Here is a 20,357-nt window from a genome sequence, read left to right on the forward strand (position 1 = left end):
CCGTTAACGGCCAATGGCGGAGCAGTGTGTGAGTCAAACCGTTTTATGGCCTAAAGAGAGAGAGAGTTGTACAGACAGGGGGGAAAGGAGGAATTTGTGGCAGCTGCACTCGAGAGGAAGGCGATAAATCCTACTTTCAATTGTCCTGTTTACAATCCTGCTGCATTTTTATCTTTTGATTATTTCGATAAGGTACAAAATGATTACCGACTTAATATTAGAAATTAGTATTTAAACTGTATACACATATATGTTGGAATTCAAAGCCAAATGATGCAATGCAGCTTCACGACCCCAAGAATACAATAAAAAATAAATAAATAAATAAAACAGACCTGCATAATCCTTTTCTACTCATAGTTTCAAGCAAAACACTAAATGTGTTTTATTTTTAAGAGTGTACAGTCAGAAAATTCATAAAACTCACACATTTCAGTGGCACCGTATTGTGAACGCCTTGAAATGAAGACATGCGTGGTCTGTGTTCTTTCGTCCGTATAAGCTCAGTGACAACAAGAGGATAAATTAAACCTATGGAATGGAAATTATTAAATGAAAAGGTCTTTAAAAATATAGATTTTTTTGTTTGTTTGTTTCTGTTCAATTATTAAGATTGTTCATAGCGTAATGAATTTAGCCCTCACTGTGACATTATTCCTAACTGACATGACTATAATGTCACAGACATACTATAGGCTAATATTACTGAAGATCACAATTCAAGTTATTTATTTAAGAGAAATAGTCTTCTTTCCTGAAACATGTACGACGACCTTCACTTTTTCCCCCTTCTTCTTTTTTTCGAAACAGAGTAGTAGTTTTCTTGTGTAATTTGTTGTGAAGCAGAAGATGATCTAAAGCGCCTATATGACCTATAATATTGTATATTATTTTAATGATTTAAGGCCAGATTTTCAACTTATAAAGGCAGTTTCTTCCATAACAGAGCCGTGTGTCCTCCTGTTTCCCGGCGGACATGCAGTAGTTCATTTAAGGTGGCATATGAAATGAAATCGAACAGCATATGGATATTATGAATTATAGTGAATTATAAATATACCTCTACAAAACGTTCCACCATCTGTCTGCCCCCAGTGGCCATTTTGTACCTGGTGACACTAAATACCACGGTAAATAGAGAGACTGGTCATATGCTGCAGTCTTGTGACTTTGATTATCTTCGTTTCCGTCTTCATTTAACTAAAACGGACATAATATTAACTGTATTGTGATGAAGTAAGTAAGTAAATATATAAGTCAAAAACTCCTCTGTGTATTTTAATTTTGTTGTAAATATTTTAGAATCAGTGAAAAATCATGTAGTCTCCATATTTTTAATGTATTTCTAATTATAAACTCAGGTGTCATTTCAGATTTAAAACAGACTCCGTGCTCAGAATCGTTATCTAGGAAAATATTGCTTTCTATTACCATGGCAGTGATAACCAGAATATTTTATGTAGTTGCCACAAATGTCCAATTCTTATTCACGTTTAAATGACGCATCTTCGCGGCTTCAAAGAAACATTTATGAAAAGTCATATTTATCTGAATCTACATTATCATAACATGATTTGTTTTTCTTCTGAGAAGAATAAACTAATTATTACCAAACCAGACTTAGACTTAAAGTTAAACGTTTTTATTAGTTATGTTCTATTTGCATTACTTCGGTTAAAAAATAAATAAAATTGCAACCTTTCAGTTGCTCAGTCATTGACTTTGAAATAAATAGCTGTCAATAATTAAGCCGACGTTTGGATGAAAAGAGACAGTATGTTCTCAAATAGACTGTATGCAATTTTCTGAAGTTTTATTTTGAAGAGCGGAAGGAGCGTCACACACTCTCTATGGACTCTGTTGATGTCTGATTTTACTGAGTATTTACAAATTCAGGACACGACTAGTTGCTTTACTGCGGTGGTTGAAAACGAAACAGCATATCATCCATTCGATATATACGGACGAATCTTCTACAATATTTACAAAAACTTCGAGTAAGCAGAAAAAAAAGTTTTCCTTGGGTGTTTTCTTGAAAAGTAGCCTAAACATTGCAGCAGCTCTCTTTTCTGAGCTGAATAAGACAGTCTATGGTATAATTGATTTGTTGAAAAGAGAACCACTCGGCTTTACTGCTTGAGTTAACGCGTTTTGTCTCTAAATATAAAATGCAAATCCGCATTTATACATATCGTTGAGGTTCTACTGAGATTTGAACTCAGATCGCTGGATTCAGAGTCCAGAGTGCTTACCACTACACCATAGAACCACTGTGGTTCTCCGTGACAACAGTACCACCGAGCGGATCGACTGGGTCACTGCACCTTGAATCATCAGTCTTGTTTCTGTTTTTCATGTATTTTATAATTAAAACCCTGCTCATATCTATAAATATCTGGAAACATTACTTTGAATTAAAACTCATAAAACACAGTTCTGATCGTTTTATAATTGCACTCTTCATCATCCATTTGAAACGACGCTTATCATCATTATAAAAAATAATGTAATATTTAGACCTACTCCTGGCTTTCCTCATAGTACTACTACTCATAATAATAATAATCCACTTGCTAGTATGGCTACTCAACACATTTATTTTACTATTGTTTACCCCCTGTTACTGAACACCTTTAGATTTATTTTACCTCCCAAGCTAAAAGTAATATTCAACATTTCATTCATTTTAGCATTTAATCCGCACTGATGACTTGCACATGGATCGTCGTCGTATTTAAATTTATGTTTCACAATAAATTTTCCCTTCACAATAAACTCTTCTCTTAATTTAGTTGTTTCCTTCAATACAGTTTATTACGGCTACATGTTACACATTTAACTTCAACTTTGCAAACGCTGGTTTCTTATTCTCGGGTTTTCCTGACGTACAATATATTCCTGAATGCATCAGTGTGTTTTTCTTTTGATACCTGCTTATTCTGGTACGTCCATAGTAACGTCCATATTTTGAGCCCTTTTCTCTCAACATATGCCAGGATAAAATATTCTTGATATCCTCATGTATAAAGTTATAGTGTATCGGACAGGATATACGAGGCCTGTATGCAACATAAACTGCGTGCATACTTTTAATAAAGCTATTGTATAATTTGGGGAATTAGAATGTATGAGAAGGTGCTCGGCAGTTTTTTAAGTTCTTTAAAAAATGGACTTTGTAAATAGCATACTGTTATTTATTTGTTCGTCTGTTAGTTTTTGTGTTGTTTTTGTTTTTTAATGGCATTTAGGTTGCAGATTGGTTTCTTATTTGAGGTTATGCTGCCACACTGAACTAGTCAGTGATCATATAATCCTCTACACATAATAACATTTTCTGGGTTTTGTGGTCTCGCTGTCTATGAAGAGAATGTGACTGAAGCTGTCTGGTCTCATCCGCAGACAATGACTTTAACATTTCGAAGGACAGTTACTGCTCTAAGGCAGGAAAGGGTGTCCAATAAAACCATATAGGCCAGTCACGATGACTGTCTGGGCTAAATGACTTTATGGCACCTCTCTCTGTGCGTCTCTGTGTGTCTTGAGCTGGGGGAGAAAGTCACGTTTATTCTCCAAATGCATGCTGTTGCTTTATGACCCTGCAGTAGGATGAGCGCTGAGGAGATTATATGGCGGCAATAAATGAGGGAAACTACGAGACGCCGCGCTGACTTTGACAAAACAAGGAGGCAGAAATGTCTCTCTGTGGACTGAGACTCAGAATGCATACCTGAGAGCAGTGAAACACCTTGACTTCGTAGTATAATCATAATGAAAACCCTAATAAATCTGACTGTTGGTCTAATATCCAAGAGAATGTCAACCATGGCTTTTATTTTTCTCTTGATATATGAACCACATCGTACTGTTTTTTTTTTATTTTATTTTTTTATAAGTAACCATTTTAAAATATAAGGATCGAGTGTGTTGCGTTAACACAACCCTGTAACAATTAACCTAGAATTTTACATGCTTTTTAAGCCATAATAATCTAAAGATGTTTAAAATATTTAGCATTAGCAGCAGTGGAATAATGAATTCTTTTAACTGATACTAAATTAAACAAATAAACTTTTCCCTAAATTATAGATAGATAATGTTACATATACAGCTGCTCTACATATAATTTAATAATATAAATGTAAATGCCTAAAAAGCTGGCGCAGTCGGAAGGATCCGATGCGTAAAACCGCCAAGAACCACAAGAAACACAAGAAGAACGACACAAAAAGATCATAATTAGCAATGATGTTGTAAAGAATTTTTTATTACTTTATTTAAAAAGTCAGCATGAGCAGCATATTTAGCCCAAAGGAGGAAAGGCCATGTTACGTTACATTTTCGGCTCCAGTTAAATCAGGGCACAGGCCCGCCGCTGGATAGGCTAACATAGCCTGTGGAGTTGTGTGTTGCCTTTGAGTCCATCTCATCTTGGTGGGGAAAAAAAAAAAAAAAAAAAACAATAAGATCTATATTCGTGTCCCTATAACTGCCGCACCACACTTTCTAAAAATGGAATTGTGCGTTTTTTTGTTTTCTCTAATAAAACGTCTCACATGGACTGCAGCTGTTTGTTCTGACAGGAGGTAACAGTGACACGGAAACACAGACTGCTGTCACGCCATAGCTTAGCCATGACTGGTGTGTGTGCGCGTGTATGTGTGTGTGTGTGTATATGTGTGCGTTTGCTTGGATGTGTACAGAGGAATATAGGCATGATCATATCTGGGTATCAGACCCACAGGAACGACAGGTATACACAGCAACAATGACAACGACAACGATAACAACAAATATGCCGTGAAGGCTACATGCAAAGATTAAAAAAACAAAAGCTTAAGAGTCCTTTATATTTCAGGGGAGACCAGGTTTGGTTGTAACACGGCTGAATTCTCCAACACATGATTATTCATGTGCAGGCCTCTGTGACTGCATCACAACTAAAATACATCAGGAAGCATGTTTTATTGGGTATATTTAAGCTTTCCTTTCTTTATTTTATAGATAAAATGTCACAACATTTTGGTCATAGGTTAATTTTCCACATTAAGGTCACAAATGTAACTTGGTAAATATTCTATAAGGTTGTGGATAGACAATATATATCTGCATATTCTTAAACCACTAAACCGTTAAAATATCAGGAAAAGACAAAGGTTTTGAAACAAGAAATGGTTTTCCAGCTTCAAATCCTTTAAATGCAACATGGCAACAGCATCCGGTCACACCTGGAAGCGTCTTACCGTCTTGATCCAGCAGAGAGGATGTGTTCATCGTCAGCAGCTTGTTACTTTTGCTCTAACATGTACACTGTGAGGTTTTAAAAGAGGGGACCACGCGTCAATACATCATATCTGAAACACATGCTCACCACCATTTCACCTGGAGGCACATGTTCAGATGTTACACAGATTTCTTAATAATCTTCCACGTGATGAAAACCTGTTTCCTTCGCGTTGTTTTCAGGAGGTTGCAATGAGACTGAACAGCAGGGCACAAGAGAATAACTCCAGCCATAGCACACGTGTTTTGTCTCTTAAGGACGAGTGTTGACATTATTTCACATATGCATTGCATCAGTTGTAAGCTTTTACGTCAATTTTATTTTTAGGTAATCACTAACCTGGAATCTTTATGGGCGTTTTGCAGTCTTTTCCACAAATATTTCAAATGAAAAATCTATTTTTTTCCTTTTTTTTTTTTGGCCATAACAAACAGGTACCCATCCCCCAGGCTCGCTCACAGGGTTTGCCTGTGATTTGTCTCGTCTGGCACAGTGAAAGCAGTTTTCATGAGGACGACGGTTTTAACGTTGAGTCATAAAACACGATTCACATTTTGGCTAAAAGCACAGACAGTTTATGTGAAGTCAAGTATGTGTCAAGCATTTCCAGTTTTGGACATCAAAGATGTGCAGCCGTATTAAAACAGATGTGTTTTAAGATGAGCAGAGTCTTTGATATGAGCCGCTGTGTTCAGTTTATGGGATCCCCCTGTAAATGTTAGTATTTACAACTACCCAACGCTGCATATTCACTGTCATCATTTTGAAATGTGCAGGTGGATGAATTCCAGAGTTCAGAAGAGCAAAAAACGTGCTCTTTAAAAAAAAACAAAAAAAAAAGTGTTACAGCACATCCTGGTCTCCCCTTGCAGAGTTTTGCCACTGCAGTTTTCTAAGGCTGCCATTTTGGCTCTACAATCTGTTGCTTAGTAGCAGCTGATCATGCCAGTGGATGTTGGGCATGGCTGCCTTCCCTTCAGCAGCTCGCCGCCTCCTCGCGAATCCTGGCAAAAAGAAAAGGAAAAAGCCTCCAAATCCATCAGTCATTCATACTCCTCCGCTCCCGGATCATCAGCTTCTTCATCTTCATCCGTCTGTTCTGGAACCAGATTTTGACCTGTCTCTCTGTCAGATTTAAGAGTCCTGCCACCTCCAGGCGCCGATCCCTGGTCAGGTACATGTTATAGAGGAACTCCTTCTCCAGCTCCAGGGTCTGGTGTTTGGTGTACGGACACCTCTTTTTCCGAGTAGATTTGGCATGAATCCAACTGGCTGCTGGATTTTCTGCAGAAAGAAAGGACAGGAAGCCAAAGAATTTTACTTACACTCCACCACTCCACACCAAGATATTTACTTTCCTCTGACTGGTGTGTATTTATGTCCCTGCCTGTGTGTGTGTGTGTGTGTGTGTGTGTGTGTGTGTGTGTGTGTGTGTGTGTGTGTGTGTGTGTGTGTGCAGGTCAAGGAAAGATGTAAAAATCAAAAGGAGTGCCTTTCATGATCTAAGAACTTGTGGCTCATTAGAACAAGAAACAATACGACATCTCCAAAAAGGGTTTTCTAAATACAGACAGAGATATTGAAATAATACAGCATAATGTGAGGTGTTTATAAAATTGTGGTCTGATGGAGGCTTTAACGATGGAAATATTTGTGGAGGGACAGCAAGCAGATATAAATGCAAATAAAGTTAAAGATAAAAAGCCCAAGCAGATTTGATAAAGAGGTTAGTTTCTGGAAATATTAGCTTGCAGTTGGGGATGGGTATTTAAAAACCTTCGGCTCATGTGAAATGCTTTTCTGGCCTCGCGCACAATTAAAGAGGACACAGAGTGCTGCGAAATTACATCTGGACTGACAGCCAGAGCAACTACAGTCCAAGACAGCAACAAGTATTTTGGCTCTGGTTTGGTAGCCATTCACTCATGCCATCTTTGTGACAAGAGAAGACATCTTAGCTTAAACCTCTGAATTATTGATCTGATGAAACGGATTCCAGGCTGGGGATGACAAAAGACAAAAATATATAAATAAGTAATACCCTGTTTGTTATCTAAATGTTTCAAACACACAGAACTCTAAAAATTCATGGAGTTTTAATCTAATAATGACGACAATTATTGTCGTTTTTCAAAATTTACTGTCATTTGTTTCTATTATAACTTTTTTCTTTTTTTTTTAAGACAATGCATAACCCTTTACCAGCAACGCAATATTAGGAGGAAAATGAAGGAAAATAGCCTGTAGCCTATTGCCCTAATGTTTTGTAAGGAAATGCTACATTGGTTATTTTTTGGGGAAAAAATAAGCTTTGAGGAGTATTTATTTATTCGTTTATTTATTTATTACTTTTAAAAAAAATACAGGCCCACTCTCTTATCCACCTCCTGCAGAGGTGTGATCAGGAAAATGCAGCCAACCTGCTCTTTTCCCTACGGTGACAAATTGCTAAATAACAATAGCACCTTAATTATTTTAATGGACGATAAAGTTTTATATTTCACCGTTTACAAGACATTTATAGGCCTATAAAAGTCACACACACACACTCCTCACTTACTTATACGCCACGATCTCCAAACGCGCACACGTGCACAGACACACAAACACGCACCTGTGTATTACCACTTCTTAAAGCTAATAAACACTCTTGAGTGGAGTGTGTCTTTACCCGGGCCAGGCTGCTGCTGCTGCTGCTGCTGCTGTGTTTTTCTCTCCTCGTCCTCTTTCTTTGGCTCAGGTTTCCTTGCCGGCTCATCCACAGTCCCGAGCCGCTCCAGGACCACCTCAGCCGGGCTGGCGAAGCTGGAATCATCGGGGCTGTCGTGCGAGGGTGGTGAACTCTCAGGTTTAATTGTCTCGTACCTCAGGCTCGGACTGGAGAGGTCACCCTGAGAGGGGAGACACGCGGGGAAATTGGCCGAAACTTGCGACAAAGCGGCGTCCGGAGTCGTCGTGGCACCTTCCCAACAGCGCACGAACCTGCCCTCCGAGGCGGACGCGACGTGCTCGGTGTGAGTCTGAGCCTGCGGGCCGTAGTAAGGGTGGTGATGGTGGTGGCTCAGGAGGTGATGTGGATGGAAAAGGCTGGGGATGGGGGCACCGGGGGCGGACTGCAGCTGCGGAGAAGAGGACGACGAGGACGTGGAGGTGTTCGTCCACGGGGAGAAGCCATTTAGGCTCGTCTGTTTGTTGGAAAAATGGGAAAAATCCGGGATATGCGAGCCGGGGGTCCCCTCCTCCTCATCCGCTCCCCGGTTTGGCTTTGCGCAGCCAGCCGTCGAACCCTGCAAGCCTCCCGGGATGAAATGTGCACCGTACGGCTCCTCGGTCTGGAGACCCATCATGGAATAATAATTCGTTAGCGACATGTTTATTTTATTATTTCAATAAAAAGATACTTAAATGCGACTGTAAAACGTTAGATGGGCTGGTATAGTGGCTTACATCCTCCCCTAAAATGGTAGTAATTTTTTTCCTGCCCTTACCTTCTCCTCGGCTGCTTATTGGTTACACTCTGGATCACATGGTTAGACTGTATTTAGCCCGTATAGGAAATAAATCAATTCATTCTTTTGTGTTCAGAAATGTGATAGCGGGCCTCCTGCAGATGGTCGTGAATGTATCATATGTTTTTTTCAACTCTGCACTCGCCTTACACGCCGAATCAAGAGTAGCTTTGTAGTGTTTATAAGCTTGAAATGTGCGCTTCAGCCAAAACACTGACATGAATGGCTCGAACCTTTCATACTCTTTAAACATTAGTGTCAAAATTCTCCTCGAGGCTTGGCTGATCAACACAGCAGATACGTCCTTTGACTTTTCCGTGTGTGAAAAAAGGGATTTCCCTTATCTTCTCAGCTCACAGTGAGCATATTGTTCTCCCTCGAAGTCCGCGGTGGGTGTTTTTTTACATTTACTGATGCAATTACAGTAGCTCGTTGTCATGAGTTGGATTTATACAGAGTGCACAAGTTAGATGTTTAAAACCGTTTCCATTTTCCCCCCCTTATTTTTACTTTCTTGACTTCAAATTCAAATATACAGAAAAGGCTGAGTGTTCTTTGCCTTTTCACGAGGATTTCACAGTTTCTAAATACGTAATCTATGTTGATCATGTGATTGTTTTAATGCAGCTAAAGATAGGATAAGATATGGTAAGATAATAATTTTAGGAAGCCAAAGACAATCAATATTGTCTTTGGAGCCTTTCCCATCTGTCATCGGGCGAGATACCCATTATTATTATTATTATCATTATTATCATTTTATCATTGTTCTTGTTCTTTCTTTCTTTTTACTTCATCATGTCCATGTTTTTGTGTGAAAGGAAATTCCACTTACTGGAAAGCAGGATGACAGTCAAGGTGTGTGCTCAACTTTCAGACCCCTAACTCTTTGGCAAAACTTGTGACAGTCCTCTAACGTAGACTTTGATCTCTGTATTTTGTGCGTTGGTAGCGCCATCTCCTGGCTGGATGACACAACGCGGCGCAAACAAGCCAGTAAGCGTGTATCATAGCGGGGTCTAATGACATCATGTTTTCTAAAACACTTATTTTCCCAAGAGGACACATCTAAACGAAGCAGTTCTTGTCTATAACTTCCAGGCAGTATAACCACTCAGTATATAAAGCTTGGTATTTAGGCTGCCAACCTAGAAGGCCTAGTACTATTTCAGCATTCACTTAATGCCTTTCTATATACTACAAGCTCTGACAATTGGTTTTTTTTAGTAACAACGTGAGAAAACACATGATCCAGTGCCTGTCATTTTATTTATCTGGACCCTCAAGGACTCAGGCCAGAGTTGCATGCAGTGGCTGCTCTGTTGGAGGCAGTCTCTCGGTAACTGTTCTTGTAGTAGAGATGGGTCAAGCTGAAGCTGCTGTAAAATAATCTTGAGTGTTTGCTGTGTAAAAGTCACCCATATAAATTTATATGACAGACTGTAAGGAGTGATAGGAAGATGCTGGCATCGTTGCCCACAGTGCGTCGCTCTAAGTGGATGGCAGCATTAAGAAAACACACTAGTGAACAATTATTATGACGACGAGGCCGTATTTTACATGGTTACAACTCTGATTTGTCATTCATCACCTCTACACTCACTCATGAGTGGCGGCAAATGTTGTCAACACTCAAATCTGCAGACAACTATATTTCAGTGTGTTAAAGAGCATTTACTGCTTTATATGCTGCTTATAAATGCACACTGTACGTTGGAACCATTTTTATTTTGAATATGACTAATAATCTTCACCACGATATAGTTTGATGCTACTGCAGCATCACTTGCTACAAATACTGCAATTACTACTGCTGTAACTCATATAAACCTATTACCACACCTCTTCTAATTCTACTACTAATGTTACTGTGTAAACAATAACTATAGCTACGTCTAATTCTAACGATGCGATACGATACAAGTCAGAATTATTGAATTATAAAGACTTATGCAAACCAAAATATCAATTATTGTGTAAATGAAATTACATTGAAATAAACCAACAACATCCAAATGATAAAAAATTATCCAAATGGCACATGACCGCTTCTAATCCTACGATTTACTTTCGTTTTACGACAATTACTCATCCCAGAAAATCAATTTCTTCAAAATTACAAAAAAATAAAAATAAAAAAATGATTTAAAAAAAAAATACAGAGGGCCTACCACAAATAACACTATTACTACTGCCGTACCTATTTTGCTGTGTAGCGTTCCATTGCGGGATACATTAAGGGATTTATTTTATCTTATCTCCATTAATTGTGGCCATAACAATTATTAGTGCCACTATATATATATATTCCAACAGTTTGAAATTGGGTTCTATTTGTTAAAGAAAAAGAAGCAGGAGGCTCATACTGGGTTTATTGTGGGCTATTAGGTTGAGTGCCTTTACTTCCTTTTGACGTCGCACACAAACACACAGTCATGCCACAGTCACAGAAACGGAAAGAGACAGCAGACTGTCTGGATTGCCCCAATAAAAGTCATCACGTTGAGGAAATGGTGGCTGTGACGGCGTGTTGGGATTTGTTTGCGGTTCAAGGTTTTTTTGCAGCCTTGGACTCGTTTTGTGTTTCTGTTGTCTGCTCTCTTCAAAGTCAGGACCCCAGCTCGCATGGTTGAAATGATACTCTCATACAGACTACCGTTTACATATTTTCTTTCATTCCGCAGTATGGCGCTTCTGGTGTTTAGTCTTACGTTTTATGACAATTAAAGCCTCAAGCCACAACAAGCTGCTTAATAACCTGCTTATTTTGTCAGCGCTGCTGAGCTTACATAATGTGGGCCTATTTAAAGGTGCTTCTGTTTATACTCATTTTGCGTCAATTGCATTTACACATTACATTAATTTAATTTTATTACTAAGCCTATATAAAAATAAGACAACACCATGTGTGAGCGCGCAGGCAAACTTTTATTACATTTTCGCACAATGTAAGCAAAATCTGTGTAAATATCTTCTTATTTTAACACATTTGACACAAACAGGCCACTCATTACAACATCTGGTTAGTATTTTTTTAATTTCTTTTTTTCTTTTTTCTTTTTTTTTTTTACAAAATCTAAACATCACATGGGCATGTGATGTTTAGATTTTCATGTTGTATAAGATTGCAGATAGATTTAAGTGCTGCAATAAATGCAAACTCCAAATGAATAAACATGAAACAATGACTGGATGATAATGTCAAAGAACAACAAAGAAAACACCTATTAGTAAAGCTTTGCTGCATAAAAACACAGAAACAAAATGTTATGATATTGATTGTCATCGCTTTCCTAAAATGATCACATTCTACATAGAGCTGCTGATTTGAACTGCACCTATTGATCTACATCTGGGTAAATTGGCATTGTAATCCCCAACATTTGTCAAACAAATCTCATTAACAGTCACCAGTGTGAACATCAGAACATCTTGCCCATAATCAGATATTCTCATAAAGTTGAAAGTATGTATTTCTTTTCTTTTTTCCTCACAGGAGGGATAAAGAATGTATGCTCACATTTCTGAGTACTTAAAGGACATGAGGTCCTGAGGCAGAGTTAATGGCTTCACAGTAAACCACATGACTTCAGAGGGAAGATGGGGTCAGATAAGGCTAAAAGGTGCATTCTTGGGGAATCGGCCGAGCTACAGGGTTCACCTTTAATTGCATCTGTGTGTCTGTCTGCTTGTTTGTACTTTTATTCTATTAACCACCTGTGTTACTGACACAATGCTGTGACTGGGTTTGCAGATAAATGACGTCTGCCTCGCGTCAGAAGAGGTAGTATTCTGCATGGTACTGCAGTCTCTCTCTGTCCAGTTTCTTCTGTTTCATTCTTCTGTTCTGGAACCAAATCTTCACCTGCCTAGAAAACCATGGGAATAGGATAGGAAAGGTGTGAAATGTGATATCTTGGTGTTCAGGTGGAGACAGACTTAATTTAAAAACACAAACATTCAAAGTTTTGTTTTCCCCTTTTCAAATTATAAAATAAAACTGCCATTTTAATGTATCTTGCTATCACACTTCTTAGACAGATGGGATTAATGTGAAATTCAACTATTAAAACAGATGACTGAAGTCACTTCTTTCATATTGCTGTGTTCCAGGAGGATATGCACAGGATCAAATTTCATTTCTAAATACAGTAGGAATTCCACACAACTTCCTGCAACATTAAAGTCAACATTTATAATAAATATGATTATTTGTATTTAAACCTATTAAGTGCATCATAATATAAAACTAAAAATTAGGAATAAATAAGCCACACTGGACAAATTAGCTGCCATTTATTTTCCAGTCAACATCACCATTAACTGACTAGTTTTAGAGCTTATTGTTACAAATTAGGGTTTTCACTGTTGTGCATAAAATAATTAAGGCCAGTGTTTAAATAGTGGGTTCCTCTTCCAGAATCAGAAACTAAAGAAGTGCGTTTGATGGTAAAATAATAATAATAATAATAATAATAATAATAATAATAATAATAATAATAATAATGATAACAATAATGATAATGAAGTAACAAAGGAGATGTAATTAAATATTAATGTTAATAATCCGTCCACATAGAAGTGCTGCACTGCAGTCTGTATCGTAGGATGAATAACCCAATGATGAGAGGAGAACAAAGTCATTTACCCTCATCTGAAGTGCCTGAGCAGTTTGTCTTTACCGAGGTGTAACTTCTGAGTGTCAGTCTAGTGTAACTGTTTTTTTTTTTATTTTTACAATGAGGAAGGGTTATAACACACACACACCGGTCTGTCAGGTGCAGAAGACACGAGAGCTGAACGCGTCTGTCCTTGTTGATGTAAATGTTGCAGAGAAACTCCTTCTCCAGCTCTCTGATCTGATGCCTGGAGTAAGGACAACGCTTCTTCCTCTTCACATCGGATTCTGACAGATAGATAGATAGATAGATAGATAGATAGATAGATAGATAGATAGATAGATAGATAGATAGATAGATAGATAGATAGATAGATAGATAGATAGATAGATAGATAGATAGATGAGCTAGAATGTGATATTCTGTTTCCTTAGTATATAAGCAAAATAGAAACATAAACCAGAATGAAACCACTTGCTACTCATTAAAATCTCACCTGTGCAGTTATAAGACTCACTCGGTTGGCTGCAGTTTCCTCCACTGCTGCTTGACAACAGCGCATCCTCCTCTCCCTCCTTCCCGGCCCGCGGTGACTCTGACCCCGCCCTCACCTCGCTGCTCTCTCCGCGATGACAGCTCCTCCACTCGGTCCTTTTGGTCTCCCTTTCCCTCTGGTTTTTAGGTGTAAATTCCCTCGGCGGAATAGTTCTGCTCTGGCCTACCGACGAGAGAAGGTGTGAGTCCGGACTGAACGCAGAGTGTTTGCCGTACAAACTTCGTGCATCCAACATCTGTGCGTAAAAGTGAGAGGAAGCGCCGTAAACCTCCCCGCCGTACACAAGTCTGTTCTTATTGCTGGAGACGGATACCGGCGGATATGGTGAGCCATACTCATGGAAAACAGCTTCCCGCGCCAGGTTAAAAAAGGTCGGGGACGGAGAGATGAGGGGTTGATCCGCCTGGTTCGGGGCCACTGTGCCCGGAGGATGCTGCACAGGCTCATGGTAGCTGTAGCCGCGCAACTCGGGCTGTCCTCTCGAAGCGGTGCTATAGTCCAACAAAACGGTGCCTTTCTCCACTAAAAACTGCGGAGAAACGGAGCCAAAGTCAGACCGTGGCACAGAGACGCACCTTGGTAAATACATGGATGATTTAGCTGTAGTTTGCTCAGTGATCTAAATCGTCCCCTTGCCTTTTTATCCGCGTGGAGTTGCAGTCTAATGCACAGCAATATAATAAACTCAGTATAAACTCAGCTTTGTATCTATGAAACTCGAAACAAGTGATATAATTACAAAACATCTCCTCGTTGCCCTCCAGACCACGTTGTGTCCTCTCAGTGTCCTCTAGAAAGTGAGGAAAACAGTGTTTGGCACCGAGCCTGCCCAAGCCGGGTCTTCTGAGTGCAATTAAATGAACCTACAGTGGGCCGCATGTTTTTACATGCGAGGCCATGTCAAATCCAAACCTGGCCAGCCCCAAACACACGCGCACACACAGACACACAAAATACGGTTTCAACATGACCGCGGTTAAGCAGTGTAAGACGCAAATTAATTTACATGAAATGGGATAGGAGGAGAAGAGTTTTATGAAGGTGATTTTGCAAACTCAAAGCCAAGCATTCTTCATCATCATTCTTCTTTTATGTACATTGATTCTCTCTGTGCGTGCAAGTCATAAGACTTGTTGGGTATTTCCAACTTATAAACTCGCACCTGATGTCCATTGTAAATATGTCCAAATATTCCTGGGGCACAAACAAGACATCAAAAGACTTAAAAGGTCATGTTGCGCATACACCAGGGAGCTGCAGGGCTAAATGTATTTGTTTTAAATTTTAAAATGTGGCCAGGCTGAGTCAAATTAAAAGAACATCTCTCAGCTGTGGTCTGACAATACAATCTGATTAGTGGGTTTAGCTCCTTCTTTTATTTGTTTTTTAATGAAATGCCATGTCAAACTGTTTTGTTATTTGCAAAATACAATGATGCATGTGACAGAAGTGACATCAAGGTCTTGTGCCTTAGGAAAGGTAATAAAATTACTCAGAATTTTCAGAGGGTCTCTTACGGCTTCCGATAGTGTTCTCTTTAGATTTGTTTACTTAGATGCAAAATAATTACAAAAGATTTATTTTTTCCCCTTGAAGTGTATCCTTAAGTATTTTTTTGGGAGTATCCCCACATGTCTTCTCATGGGTGGACGTGGTAACTGACATTAGACCAATTATCAGTTCAGAGCTTGATTTTAATTTCAGTGATATGTATCTGGGAAACATTCCAAACACTGTTGGCAGGTCGCAAAAACCAACAACCAGGAAATGGCTCAGTAAAAAGCCCCCAACAATTCTGATCTGAAATAAATCATGAAATTTATATCATGGAACAACTGACCTCTTCTTTGAGACACAACATAAAAAAATGTGAAGAATGACAGAAAAACTGGAAGTATTATTTGAACATAGGGTGATTTTCTTACTGTATATTCATTTTCTTTTAAGTATTCTCACTAGTTACGAACATAATGAACTTAAACCCATGAATGAGCAGAAAACCGATCGTTCCCTAAAAGCATCCCGGCTCAGTGAACAGTTTATCATGGATTATAAGGAGTCTCATTTCTATATGATCATCAAAGCACACCGGAATGCATGTGATTTGGTCATAAAATTCATGTGATCCATGTCTCTTCCCTGTCTTTGTTTTAATGACAGCGAATTCAGTTAACACATGATTACTGATGAAAAAAAGGAATAAATCCAAATATTTGGTTGTGGAATTTTGCAGCTCAGTGGTTATCCTGGAAAATCATATCAGCATTGCAGCTGCTGTGACTGACCATGGGCTGGGGTGAGCCTCAGATCTCCTGTGAGGGTGGTTGTGTCCTATGTGTGAATGTAACAGCAGGAGATGAGCAGTAGTCCTTTGCTCACATCCTGACATCCTTCCTTATGAAGGACATTAAGAAAGAACTCTATAAAAGAAAGGGGATTTTACATTTTTATTGCCTAATGAATACATGTGCCTAATCAATTTCAGGCATGTACTTATTATTGGAATAGTCCATTGTGCGCTGTCTTGATAGAGGAGTCACTTGCACTTTATGATGATCTCATTACATATATAGACCACATAATGCGTTTGATTTTGACACGCCGTTTGATCAGCCAAGAACACTGATTGCGTTAAAGCATTCCTGAGAAGAATGCGACACAGAAAATATCGTCTCACTGCGGTCGTTAAAGAGTTTGGTTTTCATGATTAGTTGTAACATAATTCAGCATCTGCAAAACTCTTCACATGGTAAAGACAGCAGCAGCGGTCATCCACCAAATTCATGCACGAATGACCAACAGCATGCAGTGCATCTGTGGCCCATTTTTCAAATGTTTCCATGTTCACTTCAAAACCTAATAACATTTTAAACATATAAAGGCGTAAAAGGCGAGCGCCAGCCGTTCTCTGGTGAAGGACGGAAACCCCCTAAGCTAAGCAGCTACTCTAAATTTAACCCATGACACATCTGCCTAATAGTAACCTCCTCTAAAGTGGAAGTTTGTGGGAAGCTATTTTCTGTCCCTCTTACTCTTTTCTCTCCATCGTAGCCTGTGGACGTATTCGGCTCAGGTTCAATCACATCTCAGATTCTCAAGAGAGAAGACAGACGACAGAGTCGAGGGGACGAGGATACTCTAGCAGTTTTGTTTACTGTTGGAAGGATGCACATCCTTCAGTTTAAGACCTGGAAGAGATCCAGTTAATATCACTGTCATAAAATAGAATGCAAACACTCAGGATCCTTGTATTGTGATGGAGGTATTGATATTGATATTGATATTGATATTGATATTGATATTGATATTGCAACACAACGGTGAAAAAGACAGATCTGGTTTGCTAAAGGTTTTTGGTGTTGATTGTGACTGTGACATGAAGGCCTGCTGTCTCAGCAGGTACCTGCTGGACTACTGATGACTTCCATTCACTCTACTATAAGTCATTTCAGTCCAAACGCAGGAGAGAAATCCATAAATGAGCTATCAGACACCCTTTGGAAAGAGAACTAAGGGCCTACATAGCAAATATCTCTCTGTGGTTTATGGTCATATACTGTACACAAAGCCATTTCAATGAAACAGGCACTTAAGGAAATGAAATGTGCTCTGTTTCACCTGTTTTCAGCCTATATTATGTGAGGTACTGTAGCACATCACTCACTGTTGCTTTAATGTTTCACATCCAGCAACGTAGCGATGGCCTGGTAAACAGCCTCCACAAGCTGTGCAGGAGGTTCCATCAAGTTGTATGTGTTTAAATAAATAGTATCTCAAAGTTAGAGTTGGCTAAACTTATGTAGGACAAATAAAAGTAACCAATCACAATACAGTTTATGATTTTTGTAGGCTTAAATGTGTGTTTGCTGCCATGAGAAAAGCCAAACGATTGATGTGACATTGACTTTGCCATTTGAAACGAACGAGAAAATTCTATCCATTACAGTATAGATAAAATAAAATAAAATAAAATAAAATAAAATAAAATAAAATAAAATAAAATAAATCCAGACTATGAAGACCAATTTAAAAGGTAGACTTTTTCAGTATTGTTAGGTATCATTAGGTGATGATTTTTATGTATTTATGACTTTTGTCGATATAAAATATTATTCTGGTTGTTTAGCATATTTGTTTCTTAAATGAAACAAACAAACAAAAAAAATCGAGTTATTATACATGACTCGAATTTTGTAGGTCAAGAAAATCCCCGCAAAAAGTCCACATCTCTTAAATATATTTTCTTTTTTGTATCTCAATTGACTGCTTTATTGTATTTTTTTCCCCTACAACACAAAAGTACAGAATTGATGTGCATGCTGTAGACATATTCGACGAATTATAGGCAATGAGAACAGAAAAAATAATCATTTGAAGAAGGTAAACCACGCAGCTGGTGCGTTTGTGGAAACATTTTGGTGCTCACAAAGAGGTCAAACTAAGAAAGAGCAAATAAGGGGAAAAAAGGCAACAAAATAGACTACTAAATAATCGATTCGTTAATGGTTTAATGTATGTGTCTGCATGTCTGCAGTTTCTGTAAATGCATGGATTCAGCAGAGTAATGAGACACTACCTTGTCAGCAGCAGCAGCAGATCCAGACCAAATTCACGGCTCCGTGCGCGTCGCTGCGGACCTCAGCCGTGAAGCCAGTGTCTCTATTTTGACGGAGACACTCTGACTGCCAAGTCCAATAAATGGTCTGTCCCCCCCAAACTCAAGTGTCTTTGAACCATGTGCCTTCCACTCCGAGAGTTTAGTCAACAAGAGGAACAGCAAATGGCGTCACTGAGGAGGCCTCACATCCTCACTGGGTTATACCCAGGAAAACATATTAGTGCCATTTTAATTAAAAGCACGCGGAACTTAAATTATATAAAGTAATTTATGTCAGAGATTTTAAATTAAGGAAAAGACTGCAAGAATAAACTAAGCTTCCTGTAGTGTTCTTGAAACAGTGGATAGATCGCAGTTAAGCAGCGGGTTGACGGATCCATCAGGTTTTCTCGTTTGTTTAATTATTTTTTTCGTAGGCCTACTTTTGCTAAATAATAATAATCATCATAATAACAATAATAATAATAATAATAATAATAAGAAGAATAATCAACTTGATGGTAACCTGTTTGTATTTTGTAGCCTACACTCTCAACCCAAACAACTTGCAATTAATTAATCCAATGAAAATCAGTGATTTGTAAAGAAGCTTTTTGTCTTTCCAAAATAATGTATAGACTAAAAAAACACGGTGTACTCCAATTTTTCATTTAGGAACAACAACAGTACCAATTAAAGTTTGATTTAATTGTGTGTCATTTGTCAAAAACTCATTGCATTCACATGTTGTGGTTACGGCTAGGTGTTCTGTGACTTTGCAACATCAGTTTGTCTCACATAAAAATACTTAAGGCGTGCACTTTGAGTTAGCAGGAGAGTTTGAAAAAAGTCCCCGCTGTTCATTTTCATTCAGCGTTTAATTTATTACGGGTTAATGAAACGGAAATAACATTAGCATCAGGATTACTCATCAGCTATAATAAATATCTACAGCATGTAGGACTGTGTGTGTGTGAGAGAGAGGGTGTGTGAGGGAGAAAGGGGGAGAGAGGAGGAAAGAGAAGGAGAGTTTTATTAGACCCATAACTCTTCAGACTCCAGAGGAAGCTCTGGGCATTAAAGTTGAAGGCCAAATCTCTGCACGCTGCAGCCAAATCTGAAACAGCTCAGCTGAGAGTTGAGGAAAAGCAGCGAAATATCAGCGAGATGCCACGACTTCACTGCGCGCTCTACGATGTGATAACGGTGGAAACACGACAGGAAGCTGTGCATGTGTGTGATGACCTAAAAGTGTATTTATTTATTTGTAAATAAGTCGCTTTCATCGGATGTTAATAAAAAGGAGACACGTATCACCGATACCTGAGTGTTATGTAGTGCAGTTGTCTGCACACTGATCTGTGTGTCCGTGAGTTACACGTGTTAGTTTAAGTGAAGATGGGAAATTATCACACTAACCCAAACCACATTATTCTGAGTCACTATTCAGTCCTTGAATGCGGCATTGACTGGCATCAACCGGCCATCAACTAGTTCAAATGCGACATCTAGTGGCGACACTTTAAAACTACAGCGAAACGCGTGTCGCCGTATTTCATTAAAAACAGACGAGAGACAAGATTTTATAAACCTGGAGAGCAAATTCAGATGTTAAAGGCGCAGGGCGAAAAAAAAACTACAAGTTGGACAAAAAACATAGAGATTAAATAAAAACAAATAATATAACATCGAGAATATACATTTGATTATATACATACACATTTGCAGTTGTACAAGTGAAGTGTAACCAATAACATATCATGTTGACTACAATGTGTGGCTTCTATATGGCTTC

General features: G+C 38.7%; 2 protein-coding genes and 1 non-coding gene across 6 annotated transcripts; all 3 read right to left on the reverse strand.

The window, feature by feature from the left end:
- Window positions 1-2,197: 2,197 nt before the first annotated feature.
- Window positions 2,198-2,269, reverse strand: trnaq-cug. Its single transcript has one exon. It is a non-coding gene; the product is annotated as a tRNA-Gln (tRNA).
- Window positions 2,270-4,236: 1,967 nt separating this feature from the next.
- On the reverse strand, window positions 4,237-8,799 carry LOC125018327 (homeobox protein Hox-D9b-like). Its single transcript, XM_047602124.1, has 2 exons — window positions 7,953-8,799; window positions 4,237-6,565 (listed from the first exon to the last, which is right to left on the reverse strand). Exons 1-2 carry the CDS (start codon window positions 8,650-8,652, stop codon window positions 6,321-6,323), a joined length of 945 nt encoding a protein of 314 aa, XP_047458080.1. The 5' UTR covers window positions 8,653-8,799; the 3' UTR covers window positions 4,237-6,320.
- A 2,900-nt stretch (window positions 8,800-11,699) lies between these two features.
- On the reverse strand, window positions 11,700-18,700 carry LOC125018328 (homeobox protein Hox-D11-like). Of its 4 annotated transcripts, none has more exons than XM_047602128.1 (5): window positions 18,542-18,700; window positions 14,301-14,494; window positions 13,906-14,127; window positions 13,558-13,696; window positions 11,700-12,659 (listed from the first exon to the last, which is right to left on the reverse strand). In XM_047602128.1, the coding sequence occupies exons 2-5, from the start codon at window positions 14,410-14,412 to the stop codon at window positions 12,566-12,568; spliced, it is 567 nt and encodes a 188-aa protein (XP_047458084.1). In that variant the 5' UTR covers window positions 14,413-14,494; window positions 18,542-18,700; the 3' UTR covers window positions 11,700-12,565. The 4 variants fall into 4 exon arrangements, with proteins under 4 accessions (XP_047458084.1, XP_047458083.1, XP_047458082.1 ...); XM_047602127.1 differs by having other exon boundaries at window positions 14,247-14,494; XM_047602126.1 differs by lacking the exon at window positions 18,542-18,700 and having other exon boundaries at window positions 13,927-14,790.
- Between the last annotated feature and the right edge of the window lie 1,657 nt (window positions 18,701-20,357).

Source organism: Mugil cephalus, chromosome 13, assembly GCF_022458985.1.
Source record: "Mugil cephalus isolate CIBA_MC_2020 chromosome 13, CIBA_Mcephalus_1.1, whole genome shotgun sequence".
NCBI classification, from domain to species: Eukaryota; Metazoa; Chordata; class Actinopteri; order Mugiliformes; family Mugilidae; genus Mugil; species Mugil cephalus.

Coding starts and splice junctions, on each gene's coding strand:
- LOC125018327 (XM_047602124.1), bottom strand. CDS start 8,652: ATGTCGCTAACGAATTATTATTCCATGATGGGTCTCCAGACCGAGGAG. Junction 6,566..7,952: donor GCAGCAGCAGCCTGGCCCGG/GTAAAGACACAC, acceptor TTCTTTCTGCAG/AAAATCCAGCAGCCAGTTGG.
- LOC125018328 (XM_047602125.1), bottom strand. CDS start 14,554: ATGTATTTACCAAGGTGCGTCTCTGTGCCACGGTCTGACTTTGGCTCC. Junction 13,697..13,905: donor TGAGTCTTATAACTGCACAG/GTGAGATTTTAA, acceptor TCTATCTGTCAG/AATCCGATGTGAAGAGGAAG. Junction 12,660..13,557: donor CTTCTGCACCTGACAGACCG/GTGTGTGTGTGT, acceptor ATGGTTTTCTAG/GCAGGTGAAGATTTGGTTCC.